General features: G+C 54.2%; 6 protein-coding genes across 6 annotated transcripts; 4 read left to right on the forward strand and 2 right to left on the reverse strand.

Annotated features, from left to right (window-relative positions):
• Positions 1-162: 162 nt before the first annotated feature.
• Positions 163-1083, reverse strand: NCS54_01058800 (Hypothetical protein; the record flags this gene model as incomplete). The annotated part of the gene is made up of 5 exons (XM_053155892.1): positions 163-296; positions 365-445; positions 512-901; positions 982-994; positions 1063-1083. 5 exons carry the CDS (start codon positions 1081-1083, stop codon positions 163-165), a joined length of 639 nt encoding a protein of 212 aa, XP_053011867.1.
• Positions 1084-2758: 1675 nt separating this feature from the next.
• On the forward strand, positions 2759-6688 carry NCS54_01058900 (Chromo domain-containing protein; the record flags this gene model as incomplete). The annotated part of the gene is made up of 1 exon (XM_053155893.1): positions 2759-6688. One exon carries the CDS (start codon positions 2759-2761, stop codon positions 6686-6688), a length of 3930 nt encoding a protein of 1309 aa, XP_053011868.1.
• A 212-nt stretch (positions 6689-6900) lies between these two features.
• Positions 6901-8152, reverse strand: NCS54_01059000 (Peroxisomal membrane protein PEX14; the record flags this gene model as incomplete). The annotated part of the gene is made up of 2 exons (XM_053155894.1): positions 7748-8152; positions 6901-7698 (listed from the first exon to the last, which is right to left on the reverse strand). Exons 1-2 carry the CDS (start codon positions 8090-8092, stop codon positions 6901-6903), a joined length of 1143 nt encoding a protein of 380 aa, XP_053011869.1. The 5' UTR covers positions 8093-8152.
• A 1973-nt stretch (positions 8153-10125) lies between these two features.
• NCS54_01059100 (PAPA-1 domain-containing protein) lies at positions 10126-11416 on the forward strand (the record flags this gene model as incomplete). Its single annotated transcript, XM_053155895.1, has 3 exons — positions 10126-10963; positions 11014-11120; positions 11180-11416. 3 exons carry the CDS (start codon positions 10126-10128, stop codon positions 11414-11416), a joined length of 1182 nt encoding a protein of 393 aa, XP_053011870.1.
• Positions 11417-13176: 1760 nt separating this feature from the next.
• NCS54_01059200 (Hypothetical protein) lies at positions 13177-17006 on the forward strand (the record flags this gene model as incomplete). Its single annotated transcript, XM_053155896.1, has 3 exons — positions 13177-13782; positions 13833-15581; positions 15654-17006. The coding sequence occupies 3 exons, from the start codon at positions 13177-13179 to the stop codon at positions 17004-17006; spliced, it is 3708 nt and encodes a 1235-aa protein (XP_053011871.1).
• Positions 17007-20732: 3726 nt separating this feature from the next.
• NCS54_01059300 (DUF4050 domain-containing protein) lies at positions 20733-22109 on the forward strand (the record flags this gene model as incomplete). Its single annotated transcript, XM_053155897.1, has 1 exon — positions 20733-22109. One exon carries the CDS (start codon positions 20733-20735, stop codon positions 22107-22109), a length of 1377 nt encoding a protein of 458 aa, XP_053011872.1.
• Between the last annotated feature and the right edge of the window lie 216 nt (positions 22110-22325).

The raw sequence follows: 22325 nt of genomic DNA on the forward strand, positions 1-22325 counted from the left end.
CGAAGTAACCGCGCCTTCTGATATCAAAAAAAGACGTATCACGATTCCTCGTCTCCTCCAGTCTCTCCTTCGGCGACGAGCGTTTCCGGGGACAAACGAGACGCCAGGTATCCCAAACCCCTAAAGCCCTATGACCATTGGGAAACGGTCCCCTCAGAGAACTTAACAGCACTTTCCGCCCTTTGCAGCATCGTCGTCGGCCGGCTTGCTGAGCGAGATGTTGGTGCCCGCACCTATGGTGGCCTGAGCGCTGTCGCCGCTGTCGAGGGCCTTGCTGGAGACGATGCGGTAGATCTCTGTGTGGTCAGTTAGTCGCGGCCCTGGCCGAATCGTAGAGGGGTAGCAGAGGGCAGGGGTCACGTACCGGTCAAAATGTTCTGGAAGGCAAGCTCGACATTGCTGGCGTCGAGAGCAGAAGTCTCGATAAAGGACAAGTGGTTTTCGCCTGCGAATGCAACTATCAGCAAAGATTCCTTCTCCGAGACAAATCAGCGCTCGCGGGGATGCGTACTGGCAAAGGACTTGGCCTCCTCGGTGGGAACAGCCCTGAGGTGTCGCAAATCACTCTTGTTTCCAACCAGCATGATGACGATATTGGCATCGGCGTGATCTCGCAGCTCCTTGAGCCATCGCGTGACGTTCTCGTAGGTCTGGTGCTTGCTGATATCGTAGACGAGTAGGGCGCCCACAGCACCTCGGTAGTAGGCGGAGGTAATGGCGCGGTATCGCTCCTGGCCAGCGGTATCCCAGATCTGGGCCTTGATCGTCTTGGAGTCGACCTGGATGGACCTAGTGGCGAACTCGACACCGATAGTCGACTTGGAGTCTAGGTTGAACTCGTTTCGGGTGAATCGACTGAGAAGGTTGGACTTTCCGACTCCAGAGTCTCCGATCAACACGACTGCAGGTTCACAATGTCAGCAACGGGCGGTGGTAGGTCGTCGGGCCAGGCGTGGCCTTGGAGATGGTAGATGACGGCACCTTTGAAGAGGAACTGCAAAGGGGGCCCACTGGTCAGCAACTGGCGGGACAGAAAAGGCTAGGGAGGGGAAGAGGACGCACATCATACTCGTCGTTGGCCATGGTTGCGATGTTGTAGCTCGGGCGAAGGCGTCGAGAAAGGATTCAAGGATGGAGGATGAGGATGAAGGCGAGTGCGCTGGCGCTGCGAGAGGAGAGAGTCGACGTCGTTGAGGTGTGGGATGTGGAGAGGGAGAGAATGCGCGGCTCTGGCGATAGGTGGTTGTTGTACCTTAACCCGTGCCGAGGGGTAAAAAGCGTAAAGGCTGTAGGGGAGTGCTCCGTACCAGTACCAGGTACCAGTAAATGCCAGGCGGTGGCACCCAGTAAGGCCAGGTCGCACAAGTACCGCCAGGTTGCAGTACGGGCAACCAGTGCTCCATGGCAGCAGTCCAGTCCAGTTCGCTTCCAGTTTAGCAACAATGGATGGATGGATCCATTATCCAGGGAATGCAGTGCAAATGCAACCTGGCCCCTAGAAGACAGCGCCCGAGTGGTTTCCTGCCCGTAGCTAGCTCTCTGTAGGGAGCAGGCAACGATAAAGGGGACCGAGTGCTGAAGTCATGGGCGCATTAATTGGCTACCTAATCCGGAGGCTGCAGGAGTCGACCCTCACTAACAACTGACAATCAATGATGCCTTGTAGGCACGTGGATATCAGTCAAGCTGTGGTGTTGTCCGGGACGCCAGGGGAATCTTGTTCGTCATTTCCAGCCACACGGGCTTGACAGAGGCTTATTACGAGAACGCTACAACTCCATCAAGTCTTGCTGGTCAACATCCCCCATATCCAGGCTGCCTTTTAAAGCTCCATGGTTGCATTGTGGTCTCGCTAAGCGAAGCGATATCAGCCAAGTAACACCACAATGATGAAGATTGGGACTGGCAAACGACGGCGCATATGATGCGACGACTTGGAGGACCCATCAACACTCCTTGATCGCCCGTTTCTGGATGTACCAAATAGCCTAGACCCAGTCGCAAACTCGCCGGTTGCGTCAGGTAGGACACGAAATTCGCGAGAGCCAAACTTAAACCAAGAGCCGAGAGCCTCTAATAAGGTTAACAAGGAGCCTATCTCCAATCTATGGCTTGTCTCCCGCCTCTCTTCTATCCACTACGTAACCTTGAGCGCGAGATGATCAATTCCAAGCTATGCAAATCGTCCATCGGGACAACTGCCTTCATTTGGTGGCTGCCACCTTCCACTGCAGCCACTTTCATTAATGGACGGAGGAGTCACGTGTTGTCGCGGCTAGTTGCTGCCGCGCCAACACACGCGATCTGAGAAGAGCATCCGCCCCCAGGAGTCAGGGTTGTCGAATTGCTCAAATAAATCGGCCAAACAATCTGAATTTCTCGGCACCTGAGAATATCCAACGTGCGAAATCAAACACTCTCAGATTTAATGCATCTAACAGCTCACAGGGCAAGTTCAGCGCCATCGCCGCAGTACCCGAGCCGCGAGCAGATTGCAGTGATTGCAGGGAGTTGGCTGTTTGCACGGGGCGAGAGTCACATACCTCAATAGACCTAGTATCGCTTCACCCTCCTTTCCTTTTACCAAGGCTTTGCCTACTTCACTCGTTCTGAAAGTTCTTCGTTACTCTGCCGCAAGCGAGCTAGCAACTGAGCTGCACTCTCTGTGACCACGTCCATCACAAACGCCTTCTCCATCCTTACGGACGCTCACCACACACATCCAATGGTTTGATGGCTATCGTCCACTCAGAAAGACATGGAAGAGCTATCCCCCGGCAATGCTGGCGTTGATGAGATCGAGACAGCCTCGATCACCTCCACCATCGAGACTGAGATTGACTCGGAGGAAGAATGGACTGTTTCATCTGTTCTCGCGGAACATGAAGATGGTGGCAAGTTATATTACCTGATCAGATGGGAAGGATATGAGCTCTTTGATGCATCCTGGGAACCAGAGGAAAACCTCAGCGCGAGCCTTCTCACTCATTGGCAAGAGACCAAGCAGCAAGACGACCATGAACGAAAGTCAAACCGCAACATCGGTGCGTGGAGAAAGGCTTCAATAGAGAGGTTCAGGTCCAAGCTGGCTCGGCACGAAGAACGAAATCGTAAGCGTCTCGAGAGAGGTCTCGAGCCTACAGTGTATCCGACCACCTTTGAGGAGCACATCGAAGCGCTCAATCTCTGGCCAATAGGCGAGGATCCTGATGATACATCGACACCGAGTTCACCTGAGCAAAAGGTCGATATCAAGACTGACGATCAACCCCCTCCTTCACCTCCCGAGCTGGGCCAAACGGTTACGGCAGCCCAACTAGTCGAACATGCCGCAGATGATTCTCCAAGAAAAGGTCGTCGAAAACGCACCGCTCCTATTCGAGAGAAGTCACCTGAACAAGTCGAGCCTGTTCCACCCCCGGCAACGAAAAAGGATACGCCTCGACGAGCTTCAGGAGATGGTTTGAGGAGACCTGATGGACCACGTCGACAAGTCGCCCGTCCATCAAGCGGCCTGACCAGCAAATTTGGTCGTCCAAACCCACCCCGGCGGACCAGTTCTGAGGCAAACGGCAAGGAAGTAGTCGTCCGCAAGGCCCAGGCGCCCGACGCCTTCACTGGCAATGTGTTTTCAGGCGGGAAAGTGAGAAAGCAGCGAACAACTCTGGCCGATGCTGTTGAAGACCCAACAAAACAACCAAAGATGCTCAAGCATCGCTTTACACGAATACTCGAAAAAAGAAGTCGCGACAAAGACGGCGTAGTGGCACCGCCAAAGCCAGCTGTTCTTTTTTCCCTCAATCCGAGAGAGAAAAGGCGGTCCGCTCAGAAGCCTCCTGTTGACGATTCAAACCTGGATGTTGCTGAGGCAGAGGAGGCAAACTCAGCGGCTCGCAATGACGACAGTGCTCAACGAGAGGGAGACTCGCCCGCGAGCGACCGGGAGCCCACGAAGCCCAAGAAAAAGAAGAAGTCAATCAGCTGGGGTCAGGTGGAAGAAACGACCATTACCCCGGTGGAGGACTTGATGGACATTGCCGAAGAGGACCAGAGTCTTTTCTTCCAACACCCCCCCTCAACTTCAAGAGTGACAAAGATCGAGGAGCCTGAGATGTCGTTACCGCCAAGCCCTCCAGCGAGACGTGTTCGCTGGGCCGAGGAGTCGTCTGTCACTAGCAACAGCCCGCACCAGGCCCTTTACACCATCACCAAAGACGTCCAATTCGGCCCTAGAACCTCGGCGTTGATTTCTGTCACGTTCAAGGGGCCTCAGCCCAAACCGGGACAGACTTGGTCCTCTGTCCTGGAAAACGAGTCAAAGCTGGCCTTCACACATTCCTGCATGTTGAAAGATTTCCAGGACTGTATAACCTCCATTTCTACCGTGGAGCCAGTCAGTGGCGTCGTGAGTGCAAATGACGACCCGTCCAGCCTTACATCAATATGTAGTTGGCTACGGGTCAGATCTATGGCTATTCTCTTCCAACATCCAGACTTGTGTATCTTGCTACACGCACCAGAGGATAGCCAGACAATTCCCTCTAACCATACGGCACCCGAGTTAAAGTACATCTTATTCCGGTCAGCCCCCCAATGGTTAACATCGCTTGCCCCAATCTCGATCCCGGGCGAAATCACCTCCAGTGATGTCCTGCCGCGCATTGGAGCGACGGTGATGCACCGACTCTTCAACTTCCATTACGAGCAGTTGCTGCCAGAGAATGCCCTCAACAAACCAACCAAGCATCACTTCTTCCTCGCCTTTCCGCCACAAGCCGACTTGGAAGCGATGTTCTTGGGTCGTTGGCTCCGAAGCTGTAACCCTGACTGCAGAATCTTTACAAGTGTCTTTCCTGGACACTGGCTCACCTTTTTGAAGATGGAGCATGGTGTGGTCATCATTCCCGAGGAAGCGATATGGTCTGTCCGGCTCTTCCCCAACCTACACTTCCTTCTTCATTCCTCGCCCACAAACTTCCAGTTTTGGCTCTTCTCCAAGTCTACACACCCCTCGGCCATGTTCCCTTCTGGCGGCAATGCAACCGAGATCGGGGACATCAGCCTTCAACCTATATGCCCTAACCGGAAAGCCATAATGGTTACCCCAAGCTTCATGGTGTCGCAACCCCAGCAAGTGTGGAACTTCTTCAAATGGTTCTGGAAGGCCTGGAATCGTGACAACGACGCAGTCCGACTTGTTGTCTGCGCTGGGTTTGACTCTTGGATCCGCGATTTGGCCTCGGAAAAGGCCGCCAAGCTGGCCAAGCTGTCACGCAACTTGAAACAAGTTCCCGTCAACAGTAAAGAAGGGGTTGATGCGCTAAACAAGACCTGGTCCATGGTTTTGGCCCTCATGGACGGGGCGAGCGATGAGCACCCCCCGTTTATCTTTGCCCCTGAATGCATCGACGGCAACGATGAACAGAGCTTGGTCAATTGGTTTGGGTGGTGGTCCATCATGAACATGGATCGGTTCCGAAAGTTCAGTGTCTTGGGCTCCAGCGAGCCGGACGGTCAAAGGATGTCTCGTTATATTACACGGCGAAAGTACCTAGCATCGACATTTGCCAACCCAGATGACGTCTATTCCCTTCTCGACCGGAAGGAATCAGTGATAACCTCAGCATCTGCTCAGCCCGCTGCCGACCAGTCTCGCACGCAATTGCAGCTCATTCCTGGCGACGATGCTCACTCTTTCAAGACATTCCTGTCGAAACTTGATGACAAGTCTAAGGAGTCTGGTTGGAGCCCACACATCATCTACAGGTTTCCAGTCTCATACTGGGATTCGGCCATGGCCTTTGATTTTGCTGATTATCACAACGCCTTTGACCCCTACGGGAAGTGCATGAGGTTCATCCGCGACCACATTTTGGAGTCTGCACACAGGTACCATAACACCGCTATGGCTTTATTCTACACTATGGATGGAACCTGGGATCCCAAGAGAGACCCTAGGGCCATTGGAAAGACTCGTCGGCCCTGGATCATGGTGTACCGGCCTGTCGAGCCGCACAAAAAGCCATGGAAAACTGCCGAGTTACTCATCTGGGATCCCGCGAGGAAGGGAAACCTTGCTGATTCTGACCACGGGGATATCTATGAGGGAGATCTTATTCAAGCACAGCGTGAGCTGATAAACGCCGTGCAAACGGATCTCACACCGGTACTACCGTTGGAAAAGGTTTGGGTCGCGGGTCTCAACAGCAAGCCTCCAGGCTTGACTGAACCACTCGACATTGCGCTTGACCAATTCAAGACATTCGTGGACAACCTCAAGGTGTACATCCCGGCTCCACACCATACGATGCCACATAGGGGGTGGAGGCTTATTAAGGCCGGCGACGCGCCTGTCGGTACTCGAACCCTTTCTCCAGAACCAATGGATATTGATGAGCGAGAAGAATCAGTCGAGGAGGACCCTGATGATGGGCTACTTACAGTCTTCCACCCTCCTCGTGGGAAGCCAATGAATAGGCCTACAAATTGCAAGAATCGCCTCTACCAGCACACCATCAGAGAGGGTGAGCGCAGCACCAAGCACGAGAGGATAGAGTTCAAGTTTCGTCCAACGATGGAGTGGTACCACCAGCAGGTGGAGGAGGGGCGCGGCTTTGAGCAACTTCAGGTTACGCCGTGGGAGGCAGTTTTTAACAAGTACAAGATCGATGACCCTAAGAAGGCCTGAGATGAGATACGAGATGTGACGCTCGGTCAAGTCGCACCAAGATGATGGTTCTTGTATCACGATGGGTGGATGAACGAATGGATGAAGGGTATATTGGACGAACTCATGCATGTACGGAGGCATTGTAACTGGCTATGAATACAGCATCAGCGTTCCCGTGAGGCGGGAGAAGACGCAAATTAATATCTATGTTCTCGAAAGGCTTCACTCCATCATCTTGCCGTGGCAAAGTTCCTGGTGCTGAGCAGGACACCCTTGACACGGCGAATGTTGTCCCTCACCTTGCGAATCTCGTCATCAGGCTCACTCTTGCGCGTCCGACCATACAAGTCGTAGCTGCCCATAGTCGACTGGCCCGTAAAGGTAAGGTTATCGAGGTCATCCCGAAGCACGTTGATAGCCGTCTTGATCTTGTCCATCCCCTCGCTCTGGGAGCGATACTCATCCTTCAGACCAGAGAGCGTCTTATTCAAACTGGCAAGCTGGGTGGCGTTGTGCTTAGCAGATGATCCCTTGGCACCGCCATTTTCACTCAAAGCCGTCACGGAGCTGATGGGGAAAGTTGTCTGAGTGCCCATGTCCCGATGGAACATCTCGGTCGGGTCCTCCGCATCGCTGTCCTCGGCGTTTGCGGCGTCGGCAACCGGCTTCTTGGGGGGCACCTCTGACACGGACTTTTCGAGCTTTGCGACGAGGGCATCCATCTTGCGGGACGTGAGATCATGGAACTCTGTGCGAGCCTCGGCTTGGTGGTCCACCATGGGGCGGACAATATAGCGGCTTGCGCCGTAGACGAGGGTGGAGAGGCCGGTGATGGCATAGAGGGCGTTAAAGAGGCGGTCCGTTGTCATGAGAGGAGGAGGGCGGGGCGACTTTGCTAGGAATTCGGGGTATGTTACGATGGGAGGGCGGTCGATGGGTGGTTGGGAGGATGGTGATGGGGAGAGGGTTTCGGTCGGCGTCGGGACGAAGGAGGATCGCGAGTCGGAGGTTTCTGACCTGGTGTCGGCCTAGGGGAAGTCAGCGATCTGTTCCATGAGTTTCACTAAGGGTACGGACCTCTGGCGCAGAGGAGGGCTCATCATGAGCAAGGAGAGCCTCGATGTCGGCGTCGTTGATGCCCTTGGACTTCAAGAACGCGACCTTCTTATCATGGGGCGCATGGCGCACAGCATCGTTGTCGAGGAAGCGCCGCGCAACCGTGAGGCTGTCTTCGGATGAGGATTCGGGCGCAGCCTCTCGTGGCTCTTCAGCTGGTGCCTCTGCCTCTGGCGCATCGACTTCTGATGCCGAACTGCTCGGTGTAGGTGCCGGCTCGGTGCTCTGGCTCTCGTTGTCATCGGTCTGTGTCTTTTGCCAGTCTGGGATGCCGGGCTGGCCGGGGTTCGAGTCGGAGTCGCTCATCTTGCTATATCTTTTGCGATTGACACAGGAATACTGAGAAGATCGATAAACAAGAATCACACAAAGAGGAGGCGAGTTGAAGCTCTCCGATGCCGACGCGGGTAAGGTTCGGCGAGGTAGACACGCACATGCCTCGGCGTCTCTTGCCGGGAAACGGTGGAGCTAGCGCATGCTGGTACAATCTGGGGTTCTTGTGGGGGGAGTGAAGGTCGCAACTGCCGTTCTCTACCAAGGCTGATTTACCTGGTAAAGGCTTAGGGAACTTAATATTTATTTTACACATGCCTGTGATGCTTTCCATAGATGTTATGCTACCCTTTGGCTATTTACGATATCTTGGAGGCCATGAATGTTTGCGACGCGTATTGGTTCGTGGGAAGCTATCCCGAAGACGGTACAGCACGCGCCGTCTGTTACGGTGTTCAAAGCGGAATCAAAACGGAACGGTCGCCCGGAAACGGTGACCTGGTTCAAACGCGCATTCGCTTCAGAGCTCATCAAATCTAGATCAACATCAAAGTGAACGACTTGCCACGCTTTCAAGGACTTTGCTGGGGGCTTGGAACCTTGCCGAGTGAACGATTCGTATGCGTATTGCCATCCGCACCCATCTCAAACACCGAAACCGCCTGCGAAGCTACGCGACAGCAGGAATCAGCGCCATCGTCCATCCGCAATCAGCCAATCTCACTGCGCCAGTCCAACCACCAACCAGCCGACACATCGCCAGCGTGTAACGGCGATCCGTCTCACGCCTCAGAGGACCTGCGGCAGCTTAGCAGTTGAGGAGCAGTAGGGGAACTCTCTTGCGCGCGGGGGGCCATTGGATTGCCGCTCGCTCCGTAGGCTTGGCCTCTGACCCTGTTCAAGGCCATTGAATCACCTAAAGCCAAGCTGCAGACCTGCTTGCAGAGAAAGCCCGGCGGTAGAATCACCGAATTTCAGGAGAAACCGAGCTCTCTTGTGCGACAGGAGAACCGAATTTTGTGACAGGTGAGTTATGGTCATTCGTTTTTTGTCTCGTCCCCTTTCCTGGGGCGCATCAACACCAATACCATCGTTCGTCATTTTTTGGTGGCTGCCGTCATTGCAACATTGCCCATTCCTTCCATTGCCAAATGATAGGGACAAGTGCCGGGCTTGTCTGATAGCAGCCGCACGGAGGAAGCACCTACTTGGGCGACAAGTGGGAAAAGGAACATCCATTCTCACTGGCAGACTCACCCGCGTATCCAACCATTGGATGCTTCGATGCTGGATGCTTGTTTCTGGGGCCCTTTATTCTGGATGATCATTAGCCACGTGCAGCAGCCCGCCTGTACGAATCCCTGATTCAGAGCCAGTCAGTCAAGCGACCAGCCTGGACGTCTCGCGTTAACATCCTGCTCCTCTTCTTGGCTTGCGGCGGGCGCGGGAGCGGGAACTGGCACTGGTTAGTTCGATTGTCCAGACATCAGCCTTGCATCCTCCTCCATCTTGGGTTCAAGCGGATCTTCACCAATCACCAGTGAAGCGGCATTTGTCCCGTCCCCTTTATCACCAGACACCAGATATCATCACAGTGCCTACTTGTTGCACTTTCCCCTTCGGCAGTCGCCACCGACATCCCACGGAGCTGCACCTTCCCAGTCTATCTCACCCTTGCCTGCCCTTGGGCTCCTTCCTTCCTTGCCTTGCCTCAACCTTTGGTCTTGGCTTGTCCCCTGGATCCTTCCTTGGTTGGCTCTTGCCCTTTGGTCTGACGCCCCAACAATTGAGCTTATTTCAGCCTCGTCGCAACCAAAACTCCAAACTTGCCTCCCGATCGCCCTTTTCTTGCATCGTCCGACTTTTATCTAAACCTCGACACATCGGACACATGCGCGCATCTAATCTTTGATCTGGAGACACTTGCAGCCTTACGAGACTAGATATAAACCCCATCACATCCTACTCATTCCTGATATCTACCTTATTATCGCACCTGCACTCTTCCCTCCAGCTTTAGATAGGTGTCCAAAACTCAATACCCCGCCAGTGCGGATATTGCCAGCATGAGTTCTCGTCCGCGCCGCTCGGCGGCCACCAGGGCGAATGAGGTTATTTCCGTTCACGCCAGGATGGCTGACTCCCCCGAAAGAAACGAGCGAAGCGAACGAAGCATGTCGTCGAGACGGTCTGGTCGCGCCTCGGGCGTATCTGTCTCCCGAGATGCCCCCTCCTCGCCAGGCGGTGACCCTCATCTCAGCTTGACTGTCAAGATGCCATCCAACAAGCTACGACAGGCGACACGTGGCGGGCGTGGCTTTGAGGGTGGTGAAATTGTTTCAGGCAAACGAAACCGGGGCGCAAAGAAGAGCTACGTAGTCGACTCTAGCCCCGATGAAGATGAGGAGGAGGAGGAAGAGGCGGAGATTGAGGTAGAGGAGGAGGATGACGACGAAATGGAGGAGGATGCTGAAGGCGAGGATGATATGGACGTCGACGCCGAGGGAGAGGATGCCGAAGGCGACATCGATATGGACCTCGCCCCTCCTCCTCCCACCATTACCGTTTCCAAGCCATCTAGGTCCAAGCCGGCGCCCAGAGCATCGGCTTCTAAGGTGGTGCCAGATGACGACGACGACGATGATGATCTCAGCGACCCAGCCGATAGCGATGCTGGCGACGAGACTATGGGCTTCGGGGATGAAACCATGGCCGACGAGGACGCTGAGGGAGAGGAGATAGAAGTTGCTGGCCAAGAGGGAGACGAGGAGGAGGAGGAGGAAGAGGAGGCAGACAGCGACGACGAGGGCAGCCAAGACGAGTCTCCCGACCTCACCAAGATGACCAAGCGCCAGCGAGCCCGCTTCGAGGATGAGCCGCAACAGTACATGAAACTCTCCGATGGTAGGTTTACGGCGACATGATGAATCTAGCAGGGCTAACAATGTGGGCAGAGGTCCAAGCCAAGAAAGTGTTTACGGCAGAAGAGCTGTCTATGCGACGCCAAGAAATGGCCCGACGACGACGCAACCTCAGCGAGAAACGAAACGAGGAAGTCAAGGTACAACAGCGCGACTAGAATTAGAGTCTTGAAGCAACACGAACTGACATTAATTTCAGATGGAAACCATCAACAAGCTCCTCAAGAAGCAGGCGCCCAAGATCAACCGCAAGGCAGCCGGGAACGGAGACGCGGGCGATGACAGCCAGAAGCCCAACCCAGCCTTTATCCGATGGGTCAGCAACAAGAGTGGTGTGCGGGTTGCGGTGGCAGAGGAGATGCTCGAGAGCCCGGCCGGGACAATCTTTGGGCCAGCTTCGAAGCCAGTATCTAGAAAGCTGGTGGAAGAGGTTTGAGGCTCAAAATCAGACATGCTTGATCGCATGCGCAAGCGGACACTTGACGAGTGGTTGCTTGTTCTCTCGTTACAGGGATTTCACAATGGGAAACAGTCGGGCAGAAGGGATCAATAGGTGTTCACATGGTTTCTTTGTATTTACTCGTTTACAATGGCTGCATCGTGGGTTCGTAGACAAAATTGACCATTACGTGCTCAAGGTCAAGACACGGCAGTTCCTCGAGCGACAAGTGACCACCTCAGGCCTAAATCACCCAAATGGTTATTGCATACGTCATGTCTATTAAAAGACCTAAAGTGGATGTATCAACGGTCGCGCGCGCCAGCTCTTTGAAATGCTGTTGAGGATACGTACCTAATGCTCAGATGTGTGAACAACCTCACTTGCCCATTTGGGCTCAAAGGAGGGCAACGACCACATTGAAAGAGACATTGTGAACAACAACCAGACGCTCAAACGGGATAAAAAGAATATCATTATATTCAGAAGCATTTAGTCTCCCGTTCTGGCAATTCCTGAAGTCGTAGAATTCAAGCTCATCGACCCATACACAATCTGAGGTGACCCCTTTGCATGCCATTGTCCGCCTCCCAGGCGTTGGCTCAATCGGCGCAACCAGGGCCAGAGGAAACTCGGATGCACCTCAGATGGATTAGGAATGACATCATGGACTTGAGTGCGTGCATTTTAATCTACCGCTTTTGTCGTGGGCGGGTGTCAATATCAAAATTTTCTGACGGCCGGTTGGCAGTGCAGCAAGCACACAATGGGTTGCAGCTTTTTTCTCAACACCATGAATTGAAATCGTATTGAGACGAGAAGACAGTGACACGGAGTCATCGAATTGAATCAATGGAGATCTTTTTGATCATTGTGCTTTTGGTAGTCTCAATGCGTAGAAATCTGTAGTATATATAGCCCCCTATCCAAAAATCTCAACACCAAAACTTCAACATCACGAACTTGCCCCCTGATCAACACCACGATTCCAAACCACCAAGAACAACGTCCAAACATACCGAGCACTCGCTTCCAGACATGGAGAAACATAAAGAAACCGATTGCAGAGCCATTGGCTGTAAACGCCGTGGCCGCACGGGTTCTCGCGACCTCGCCAGGTGTTGACGGCCCCTTGACACTGCCAGGACGCTCCACCAAATCTGAGGAAAATCTGAGAACTACACACACAGTGAGGTACATGAAAGCCACACGGACCCCTCGAGGCCAGCCGGGTTTTCTGCCTTAAGGCTTTTTTCCTCTGCTCTCCTCTCTGCTCCCACCACCATCGTCAGATTCCTGAACACCAAGCTTCGCAGCGCACATTCAATCAATCTGACACCTTGCGATTCATTCACTTCTCTTCCGTCTATCAAATCTTCTTCGTCTTTACGGCTGGATCCTTGTCTTCTTCTTCTCGAGGCTTACTCTGATCCTACTTTGAAGCGAAAAGCGAGAGAACACAGGAGTCAAGCTTTTTGCATCAACCGCATTTCTGCACACATCACACACACACGAGCTCTTTGCTTCGCTTTACCTTCTTCGCTTTCTATCATCGATATTCGAGCTTATTTTCATCTCCTCTTCGCTTCTGAATCTTGCTGCTGCGCACTCTCGATTCATTCTCTTCGCCTACCTCCCTTTCTCTACGACTTCAGTCTTCGGACCCGATATCCACCCCTTCTTTCGAGACTCGCTACATCGCTTGTTTCCTACCAAGATCTCATTCTAGTCTACGACGCGAATCAGATCTTTTCACCATGTCCGAGCGCGTTTCTCGTGAGGACGTCGATCAGCTGGTCAACGGCGTTGATTTCAACCCCAACACTCTCCTTGGCGGTCTCGAGCAGGCTCCCTTCAACGCGAACGGAATGTCTCTCCAGGACTACCTGTTCGATCCCAACAACGATCTCGGCCTTACTGGCATGGACATTCCCCAGCTTCCTGGCCAGAGCGTGAGTATCACCTTCATCCCCCTTGCAGCACAACATGAGATGAAAGCAGCGACTGACAAACGCTTTTCGCAGGTCGATCAAGCTTACAATGATGCCTTGGGTCGCTGGATCCAGCAGCCTATCAACCATGATAAGCCTGCCGACAAGCCTCAGGAACAGGCTAAGCTGAACAACGAGTTCGCGAGCGGTTTCCCTACCGCCAACCAGTTCCCTACCAACCGCTTCATGCCCATGAACAACTCCATGGCCCAGAACGGTTACACCATGCCTATGAACGGTTACGTCCCGGCCAACAACTTCGACGTTACCAACGGTTTCGTCCTCAACAAGCAGTTCGCTGGTACCAACTTCGTCGCCGTCGGCAACGACGATGCTTCTCAGAAGAACAATGGTGTCATGTCGGCTCAGGAGGTAAGTCGCACGCCCGAATTGACATTTGCATTTCACTGACTTTGTCTCAGTTTGACAACCTTGACGATGACGAGGTCAACAAGATGCTCAACCTTGATATCTTCGAGTCCGATGGCTCCAAGAACAACGTCGAGAAGACTTCTGCTGCTTCTGGCGTCGTCGACCCGGCTCTTGGTCTTGGTAGCACTGTCGCAGGTAACATTTCTTCTTTCAACCTTGGCAACCTTGCCAGTGGTCTTCCTACTCCCACTCCCGCGAAGAACGGCTTCGTCAATGTTGTCGCTTCTACCCCCAAGGGTCACGGCAATGGAACCCAGTTCCAGCAGCCCCTTCCCGCTACCCACAACGTTGCCAAGACTCCTGTTTCCAACATCGACCCTTCTCTTGTTGCTCAGTCCGCTCAGCCCGCTCGGCCTGAGCAGATGTACGACGAGAATGGTCGTCCCATTGTCGCCTTCACTGCCGCTCAGCTCGAACAGCGCAAGCAGAAGCAGGCCAACCAGCCCCAGAAGAGCTTTACTCCTCAGGCGGCGATTCATCCTCGCCAGCTTCCTGTTCAGCCTGTTCGCCGCATCGGCCAGCGCTACTCTGCTCCCCAGCAGAACATTGTCAACACTGAGCAAGCTGTTCACCTGAACAAGCAGCACCAGGTTCTTCAGCAGAACCAGCAGGTTCTCCAGCCTGTCGCCCAGGTCAACCGCCAGCAGGCTCAGCCTGTCACTCAGCGTGCGCCTGTGCAGGTTCAGCATCCTGTCGCTGCTCAGCAGCCTGTTGCTATCCTGCAGCACATCGCTCCTCAGCAACCTGCTCTCGTTCAGAACCAGCCTGCTCCTCACCAGGCCCAGCAGCAAACTCTTCGCTTCCCTCAGGTGTCCGCATCTCCTACCAAGAGGACTTTCAAGAAGGCTACGAAGGAGACTGTCCCGCAGACTCCTAAGCGGATTGGGAATAAGAGCTTCATTACTGTCCACAATGATGTAGCCTCGCGAGCTGTGCCTGCCCCACGAGGCCGCCCGCGTCTGCCGGACGACACGGAGGCCGAGAGCATGTTTCTCTCTATTGCGCAACTCTCTGCACAGCAGACTCCTTCCCTGAAGATCATCGAAGAGGTTGGACATACTCGTACCAAGACACCCACGGCCCCCAAGGCACCTACAGCCCCCAAGAAGTCTACTGTTCCCAAGTCTCGTGCTTCTGCCAAGCCCACCGCTAGCAAGGCTCCTGTTCCTGTTCCTGCTCCTGCTCCTGCTACGCAGACTGTCGCCCCCAAGGTTCCTCATCCGGCTGACTTCAACAAGCCCCAGGATCCTCCTACCCGCGACACAGAGGTTCGCGAGCCCAGCTGCGGTTACAATCTCGCCGAGCTTCACAAACTCGGTGGAGACTTCCTGACCCAGAATGGAATTGACCTTGTCAAGCGAATGGAAGAGGCCAGAAAAAAGGAAGAGGCTAGAAGAAAGGCTGCTGGTCTCTCTCCCCTCCCTCCCCTCGAGGACGCTTCTGCTGTTCATTATGCTTCTGCCACCGATGCCTCTGCCACCGACGAGGCTTCTACAACTGACGATGCTTCTCTCTCTTCGGCTCTTGACAACGCTTCTGATCTCGAGGAGTCTTCTGCCTCTGAGGTTGTTCCCACTGCCACTCGGGTCATCACCAAGATTCCTTCTGAGATCGTCGTGTCCAAGAAGAAACGTGGTAAGCAGTCTGCCGTCACCGCTGAGGGTGAGGGTTCTTCTTCTCAGCCCCAGCGCCAGTCTTCTCAGAACGGCGACCTCAACCGCAAGTCGAGCGACCACGAGGTTCGAGTCTCTTCCGCTGAAGGCAAGCCTAACACTTCCAACAAGCCTGAGGGTACCTCTGAGACTGGCTAGCAACCTGCCTCTGGAGACAACATCGACCCTCAACTCAAGGCTGTTTCTTCCAACGATGAAGGTTCCAAGACCACTCAGGAACTCATCCGCACCATCGCTCATCAGACATACCTGCTCGGTGCCAAGCATGCCCAGAACAGCATCTTCCACAAGACCACCAAGAACCTCCGGGAATTCGGTACGTTCTGCGGCTTCCAGTTCCAGCTTCCTGATGGTGTCAGCCTCGAAAACGCTGTTGATACATGCCGATCTACCATGGATGTGCTCCCAGAGATGGAAAAGCAGAGCGGTGTTGCCGTTGCTGGAGTTCTCATTGGGAACAAGCGTTTCCAACAGCACATTGTCCCATCTGGCACCGATGCCATCACTTCCCCTGCTTCTTCTCCCGCGAGCGACATGATTGCCGACAACGAGAACGACATCGTCAGCGTCTCCAAGGAGATTCAGCCTCAGACTATTGAACAGCCTCAGATCATCGAACAGACACAGATCATTGACAAGACCTCTTCCACCAAGGTCACCCCCACCAAGACCACTGCCAACAACAAGCGCAAGTCCGATACCGAGGACCGCACCAAGGCAAAGAAGGCTCGTACCGACAAGTCTGATGTTCCCACTGTTCAGCCCAGCATTCAGTTGATCCTGCCCAACGCCCCCCTCATCACCACCAAGCCTCAGTCTACCGAGGTCACTGAGTCTACTCAAGTCACTCAGCCTGCTACCGATGCTATCACCAAGCCTGTTGCTGAGGTTTCTGACACTGAGATGGTTGATGCCCCTGCTGAGTCTTCGCGCAACGTTGACTACCGCTTCGGTCTTGGCATCTCTTTCGACTTTGAGACTGGCATCGATGAGTCCAAGACTGCTGCTGAGCTTGAGACTACTACTGAGCCTGAGGCTGCCCAAGAGATTGTTCAGCCTGAGATCATTGCCCAGCCCGAGACCGTTCTCTGGCCTGAGTCCGATCCCAGGGACAACCTCGCTCTCCCCCCGGACATGTTCATGCGCGGCGCTGACGGACCACTCCTCGCCCACATTCAAGCCGCCCTCGACGAGAATCGTCAGTCACACCAGACAGTCGAGGAAGGACTATTGCTCCTCCAACAGACGATGAACCAGGAAGAGGAGCAGGCCAACCCTCAACAGGACGAGGAATTTCTCAACCTCTGGGGCGAGCCTATTGTCCCTCAACAGGATGAGGAGCAGTTCGGCGTCTACGGCGAGCGCATGCAGGAGGAAGAGGAGCGATTCAATCTCCTCAGTGAGTGCATCAACCAGGAGGAGCAGCTCGACATGTTCGACCGGCCCGTGCCCGCCGACCCTTGGAACGCTGCCAACTGGCCCCAGTGGTGAAGGAGGACATAGGATGATGATTGATGGAAACAGAGTGGTGATGGTTACTAGGACATGATGGAAACAAAAATGGTGATGATAGTGATGAAGATAGGATGGATAAAAACTGTGATGGTTATGAGGACAGAGGATAACGAACACGAATCAAAATGGCAATGACTAGACACTCTACCTTACCTTCCTGTGACTTGACTTTGACTGCATGTGAGTGTATTGACTCGTGATGTGAGGTTACAGAGTGTCGGATCAAGTGTATGGTGTTGGCAGACCTTGGACAGCTAAACAACTACCAACTACCAAGTCTCAACACCAACTCGAATGAGGATGATGGCCAGAGAAGAGACCCCGGACCATGGCTGCGATAGTGGTTGACAGCTGATAGTCTCCACCAGCATAGATTACTCACAGACAGCGGTGAATTGGCCTGCTTTGTCAAGGCATGGAGTAATGTATCGGTCAAGAGACGATCAAATCAGGCTGGACGACAGCCGCGATAGGCGACCCTCGCACATATGATACACTCTGTATCCGTCGTATACCTTACGTCAGTCGTCACATGGAACTGATTTAGGTACCGAACAACAAGAGTCACATTTATCAGGCGGAGGCAGATTTCCGCGGGCTTTGTCAATGATAAGTCCATCTGATCAAGATTTGTTACTTGCTTGGCAGACAAGGCTGTGCTTGCGGAGGCGATGAAGAGCACAGGCAAGAGGGAAAGGGAAAAAAAGGAGAAGACAACGCATGAATGAACCAGGACCCATCACTTGCGACAAGCAGCCTTGCTCTGCCGGGGATAAGGTGGACTTGAAGGGAGGTGGAGGAGGGGGGAGGGGGACCTTGCACTCTGAACCTGAACCCATGAATGTCTTGGCACAACCATGTCATTGTCGACAGTGTCTTGGACAAGATGTGGAGACTGGGGAAATGAGTGTTTTGGCTGCACATTCGTTGCGTGCCATCTGCTCTGTTTCACTCTGTGTAACTGGAACGTCCGCAGTGAGGGCATTCACGAAAAGTCTTGACGGGAATTCACACATCATGTGACCTGGGACATTGGCCGCTAAACTGATGCACTCAGCGCCTCTGACCATGCATCTACAAGGCGTAAACCAGCGGCTGACTCATGCCCCGCCAATCAGAGCCCTCAATTGAGCGCCCCGGCTTTGAAGTGTCTTGCGTGTGTGTGTGTGTTCCATCCCTGGGGGGGCTGGGCTGGGCTGGGCTGGTTCCCACTGTAAAAGTCTCGTCCACCCCTGCCTTTGCATTCGCGCCCGCGTCCGCGCTGAGGCACATCGTCGAGAGTTGAGTAAAAAAAGAGTCACACGACAAGAGATCCACTCATAGCTTCTGACCTAGAGGAAAACCTGCTGTAATAGAATGGATGTAGGTATCTACAGAATTACCAAAGATGGTGATTGTGTCGGGGGAGGGCGAAACGGTCATCTTCACGAAGCAGCTGCTGTTTATCGACTTCCGGTCCGGCTCCAGGGGGGGTAAGGGCGATTACAGGGCTCTGTCTGCTGTAGCTGGGGGCTGTAAACCTGGACCTTGAACCTAGCCCCTCCGCTTTCCTCACTCACCACCACCATCCATCCATCATCGCCATCATCTCCCTCCATCGCTTCGTCGGCCGCGCGCCCTCGCTCCGAAAAATACCACGCACCACACAGACGCTTCGCTCGCTGACACGCCAGAGGCAAAGGCAAGGCTGGGCTGGGGCGGCGTCGCGCAAGTAGGTTCCATCTTGCTTGTCCGGGGTCCGTTAGTGGCTGCTAAAATTTTGTGGCCCGCAGTCGCACATGCGTCGCCCGTCAATGGACGTTTTGCTAGGTCTTGTCAAGAGTCAATTCCGCCCTTGGCCAAACCCAACCGGTTCATGGAAGAGACGTTGAATGCTTGGTTTGCGGCGTGAACCTGGGTCACAAGCCGCCAAGAGAAAGCAGAAGCAGCGGCTGTCGCCCGACGCAACAAGGCGCCAACGAACGAACGAACGGGTCCGTCCACCGTCCAGACCTCCAATGAGTCGCTCAGCAGGTTCCAGACCAAGCAGCAGCGTGCTACACTCTGACTCTGTTCGAGTTCTGGACCCCTGCCCGCGATCCTCGACCTTGAGCTCGGGCGCCCTGTCCCGATCAATCATGTCGCCTCGGACGCCAAATCCGTCTGTCGCCTCAGCCGTCGTCGGCTCCGTCCGTGACCAGGCGCCGCCCATCGATGCTGCGACTGCGACTGTCGCCGTCCGTGAGTTGTTGATCTCTCTTTTCTTTTCTGCGTGTTTCCCCTTTGGATTATGGCCATATCCCAGATCTCCCATGGTGTCACCTGTTTTTTTTTTTTTTTTTTTACCCTCACGCGTCTCCATAATCTGTCCACCCGGCCACCACCGTCGTCGACAAGCTCACCTTTCCCATCTCTCCATCTTCTCCTCGTCGTGTCCTGCAAAGAGAGACAGGGTCAAGGCGGCCCAAGGTCGATCACCGCTAGATTCAAAAACCGGAGACTGGAGAAGCGCGCAGGGACAGGGACCTCATGAGCATCCAAGCTTCTGTTGGCCCCCCTTGAATCACGGCCGAGGTGCATTCTGTACAAACCTTACATTAAAGACGGCACACACACACACACACACACACACACGAGCCTCTCCTCCCCTTCTTGAAAGTCTTGTCTCGCCTTTCGCCGTGTTCTAGCTCGTCTTTATGTGTCTTGTCTTGATCCCCCATCTTCTCGAATTCCTCAGCTTCCCCAGCGTGTCTCAGCTCAGCAGACTCAGACTCAGATCATATCACGTCGGCTGCTGCCCATGAGGATCCGCCGTTGATCATTTCTTAAGTGAGCCCAACCTTTTGCCTCTTTTTCAACGCTCTCTGCTGCACCCGGCTGCCGTCTCGTACCTACCCTTGGTTCCCAATTGCCAGTAGTCTTGGCTTTGGCTCATGACAGCTTCTGTCCTGGCCTGTCCTCCTATTCCCTGACCCTGCTCTGTCTCCCTGTCTTCCCTTCCTCTTCCCCGCGTTACAAGTCGACGTCACTTGTCATATGAGGAGACAAGGTCAACAGACTAGGCGAAGAACCACTTGTTTATGGCCAAGTCAAAAGCCACTCAGCTTCTGCTCTAGCTGCCAACAGTCTAACCCACTCCTTGTCCCATCCTTCTCGCGCTTTACCTTAACCTGACCTCGCAACGCCACCTCCGCTCAAGGATACCACCACCGCCTCCCATATATAGCTTTTGGCACCCCCAGTACGACAAGTCACCACCCCATTCCCCTCTGTTGTTGGCCCTGTTGAATCATTCATCATTCTTGCCTGCCCTCTTGTCCTGTCCGTTGTGTCTGCCTTTTATACACGGGCCTTGTCTCTTTCAAACTCTACATACAACTCTTGGGAACAAGACGTCCTCTAATACACGGCGCTTAAGTCGCTAACAAAGAACAAGAACAAGATCAGCAACAACCATTATCAAAAACCGGCATCATACCACCCACCGTGCATCCTCTCCTTCAAGTCGCCTCCCTTCCCCCGCATTCCCCGTCGACAACTGCCGCTACCGCTACCGCTATCGCAGCCGCTACTCCGACCACCATCCCACGTCTAACAGCGGTTTCTGAGTCACCTTGTGTGTCGCGTTCCTCACAACAAGCATCAGCAAGCTCGGCTACGGTTGCCTCGAGGGCCTGTAACGCCCAGGCACACTCACACTCACACTCGCACTCATCTTCCACCATGATATTCTCCGACATTTACAAGAGCCCGCGATCCCCCATCGCTAAGCTCAGGCACCACTCGGTTCAGATGCCGGCTCCACTGTCCACCTCTACCCCAGACTGGTGCGACGATGACCACGCCGACCTTCTCAGCAAGGACAAGGTGAAGCAAAAGGAGGCAGTCAGGCGATATCTCGAGGTCAAGGTCAAGAATGACTGGGAATTCTCGTGGCCCTCTCGTGTGGTTGACCCACCTCCCGCAAACGGCTCCATCTCTGTCGCAGATACGACATCCGAACCATCTGGACAAGCCCACGAGCCGCCGACAACGACAAGTCTGGATGCAGTCGAGCCTACAAAACCAATCCAGGATGAGATGCGCGACGACGATGGGTACCAAGTAGACGATGTTGAGTCGTCTGATGATGACGACGACAACAGCGACGCCGAGTCGACTTACAGCACTGTTTCGGAAGACCCCGTCCACTACCGTCCGCGCATGGAATGGACATCAGATCTTTCCGACGACGATGAGCCCATGCCTTCGCGCTCCCCGTTCCGCTTCGACAGCCCCAGCACGGTAGGCTCAGCTGTTCAGGCTGCAGTCCTCGCCAAGCGCGCCAAGCGACGGAGGGCGGTTCGCAAGGAGATGGAATGGAACGAAGGACTGGCTTGCTTCGAGGCACGGCGAACCGCATGGACCGGCGCACGAACTGTCCGTATCCGCAGCAAGCCTGTCTCACCTCCCCCTGTGTCACCGCGATCTCCCCGCCGCTTCTTTTTCCGTCGCTCCATGTCGGGATCTCCTCCCAGCTCTTCTACAGCGTCCACTCAGCCACCTCAGACCAGCGACGGTTCCGATGGTTCTTCTCTTGCTAGGAGCGACGACCTCCGAAAGCAGCAGTCCAAGGATACCACCCCTTCGACGACTCCGTCAAGTCGAAATTATCCAGTAGAGGTGTTGCTGCCACTTGCGCCGCCCCTTCTTCCGCCTAACAACCCGCTCCGAGCCTCGATTACTCCCTCCGTTTACCTCAGCCTCTACGACAAGGTCATCATTCACAGCCTTCAACCATCATGCCCTATCAACCTCTCTGATATGCTCCGCGCCTGCGTCGCAGGCTGGAAGCGCGACGGTGAATGGCCTCCGAGACCGACCATGGCTCCCCCGGCCCCAATCGTTAAGAAGAAGAAGCCCAAGAAGCCCTCGACTCCACCTCAGGAGAAAGATGGCTCCAGCAACATGGCTCGTCGCATGAGCTTTGGCTTGCTTGGGCGCGACAAGGACGATGTCTCGGGGAGCGGGGCTGGAAAAGGCATCCGCCGTAGTTTGGTTCGGGCCCTCGGCATCGGCGCTCCGGATAATGCTCCAGCAGAGAGGCCTAGGGAGACATGATGGCTTGGACTTTGCAAGACGATTTTTTGATGATTACGATCACATGAAGAGGACTATCGTTGATGACTGGTGCATGGCGCTTGGATCTGGACCTTCTTTCACTTTTTCTTGTTTTGGCCTCTGGCATACTGGAGAGATGATGACTTCTCTGGTGTTTTCCCTTATCTACGTCGTCATATGGGACTTTCTCTCCACGGCAGGGTCATTGTTTCGAGC

Source organism: Fusarium falciforme, chromosome 8 (genome assembly GCF_026873545.1).
Source record: "Fusarium falciforme chromosome 8, complete sequence".
NCBI classification, from domain to species: Eukaryota; Fungi; Ascomycota; class Sordariomycetes; order Hypocreales; family Nectriaceae; genus Fusarium; species Fusarium falciforme.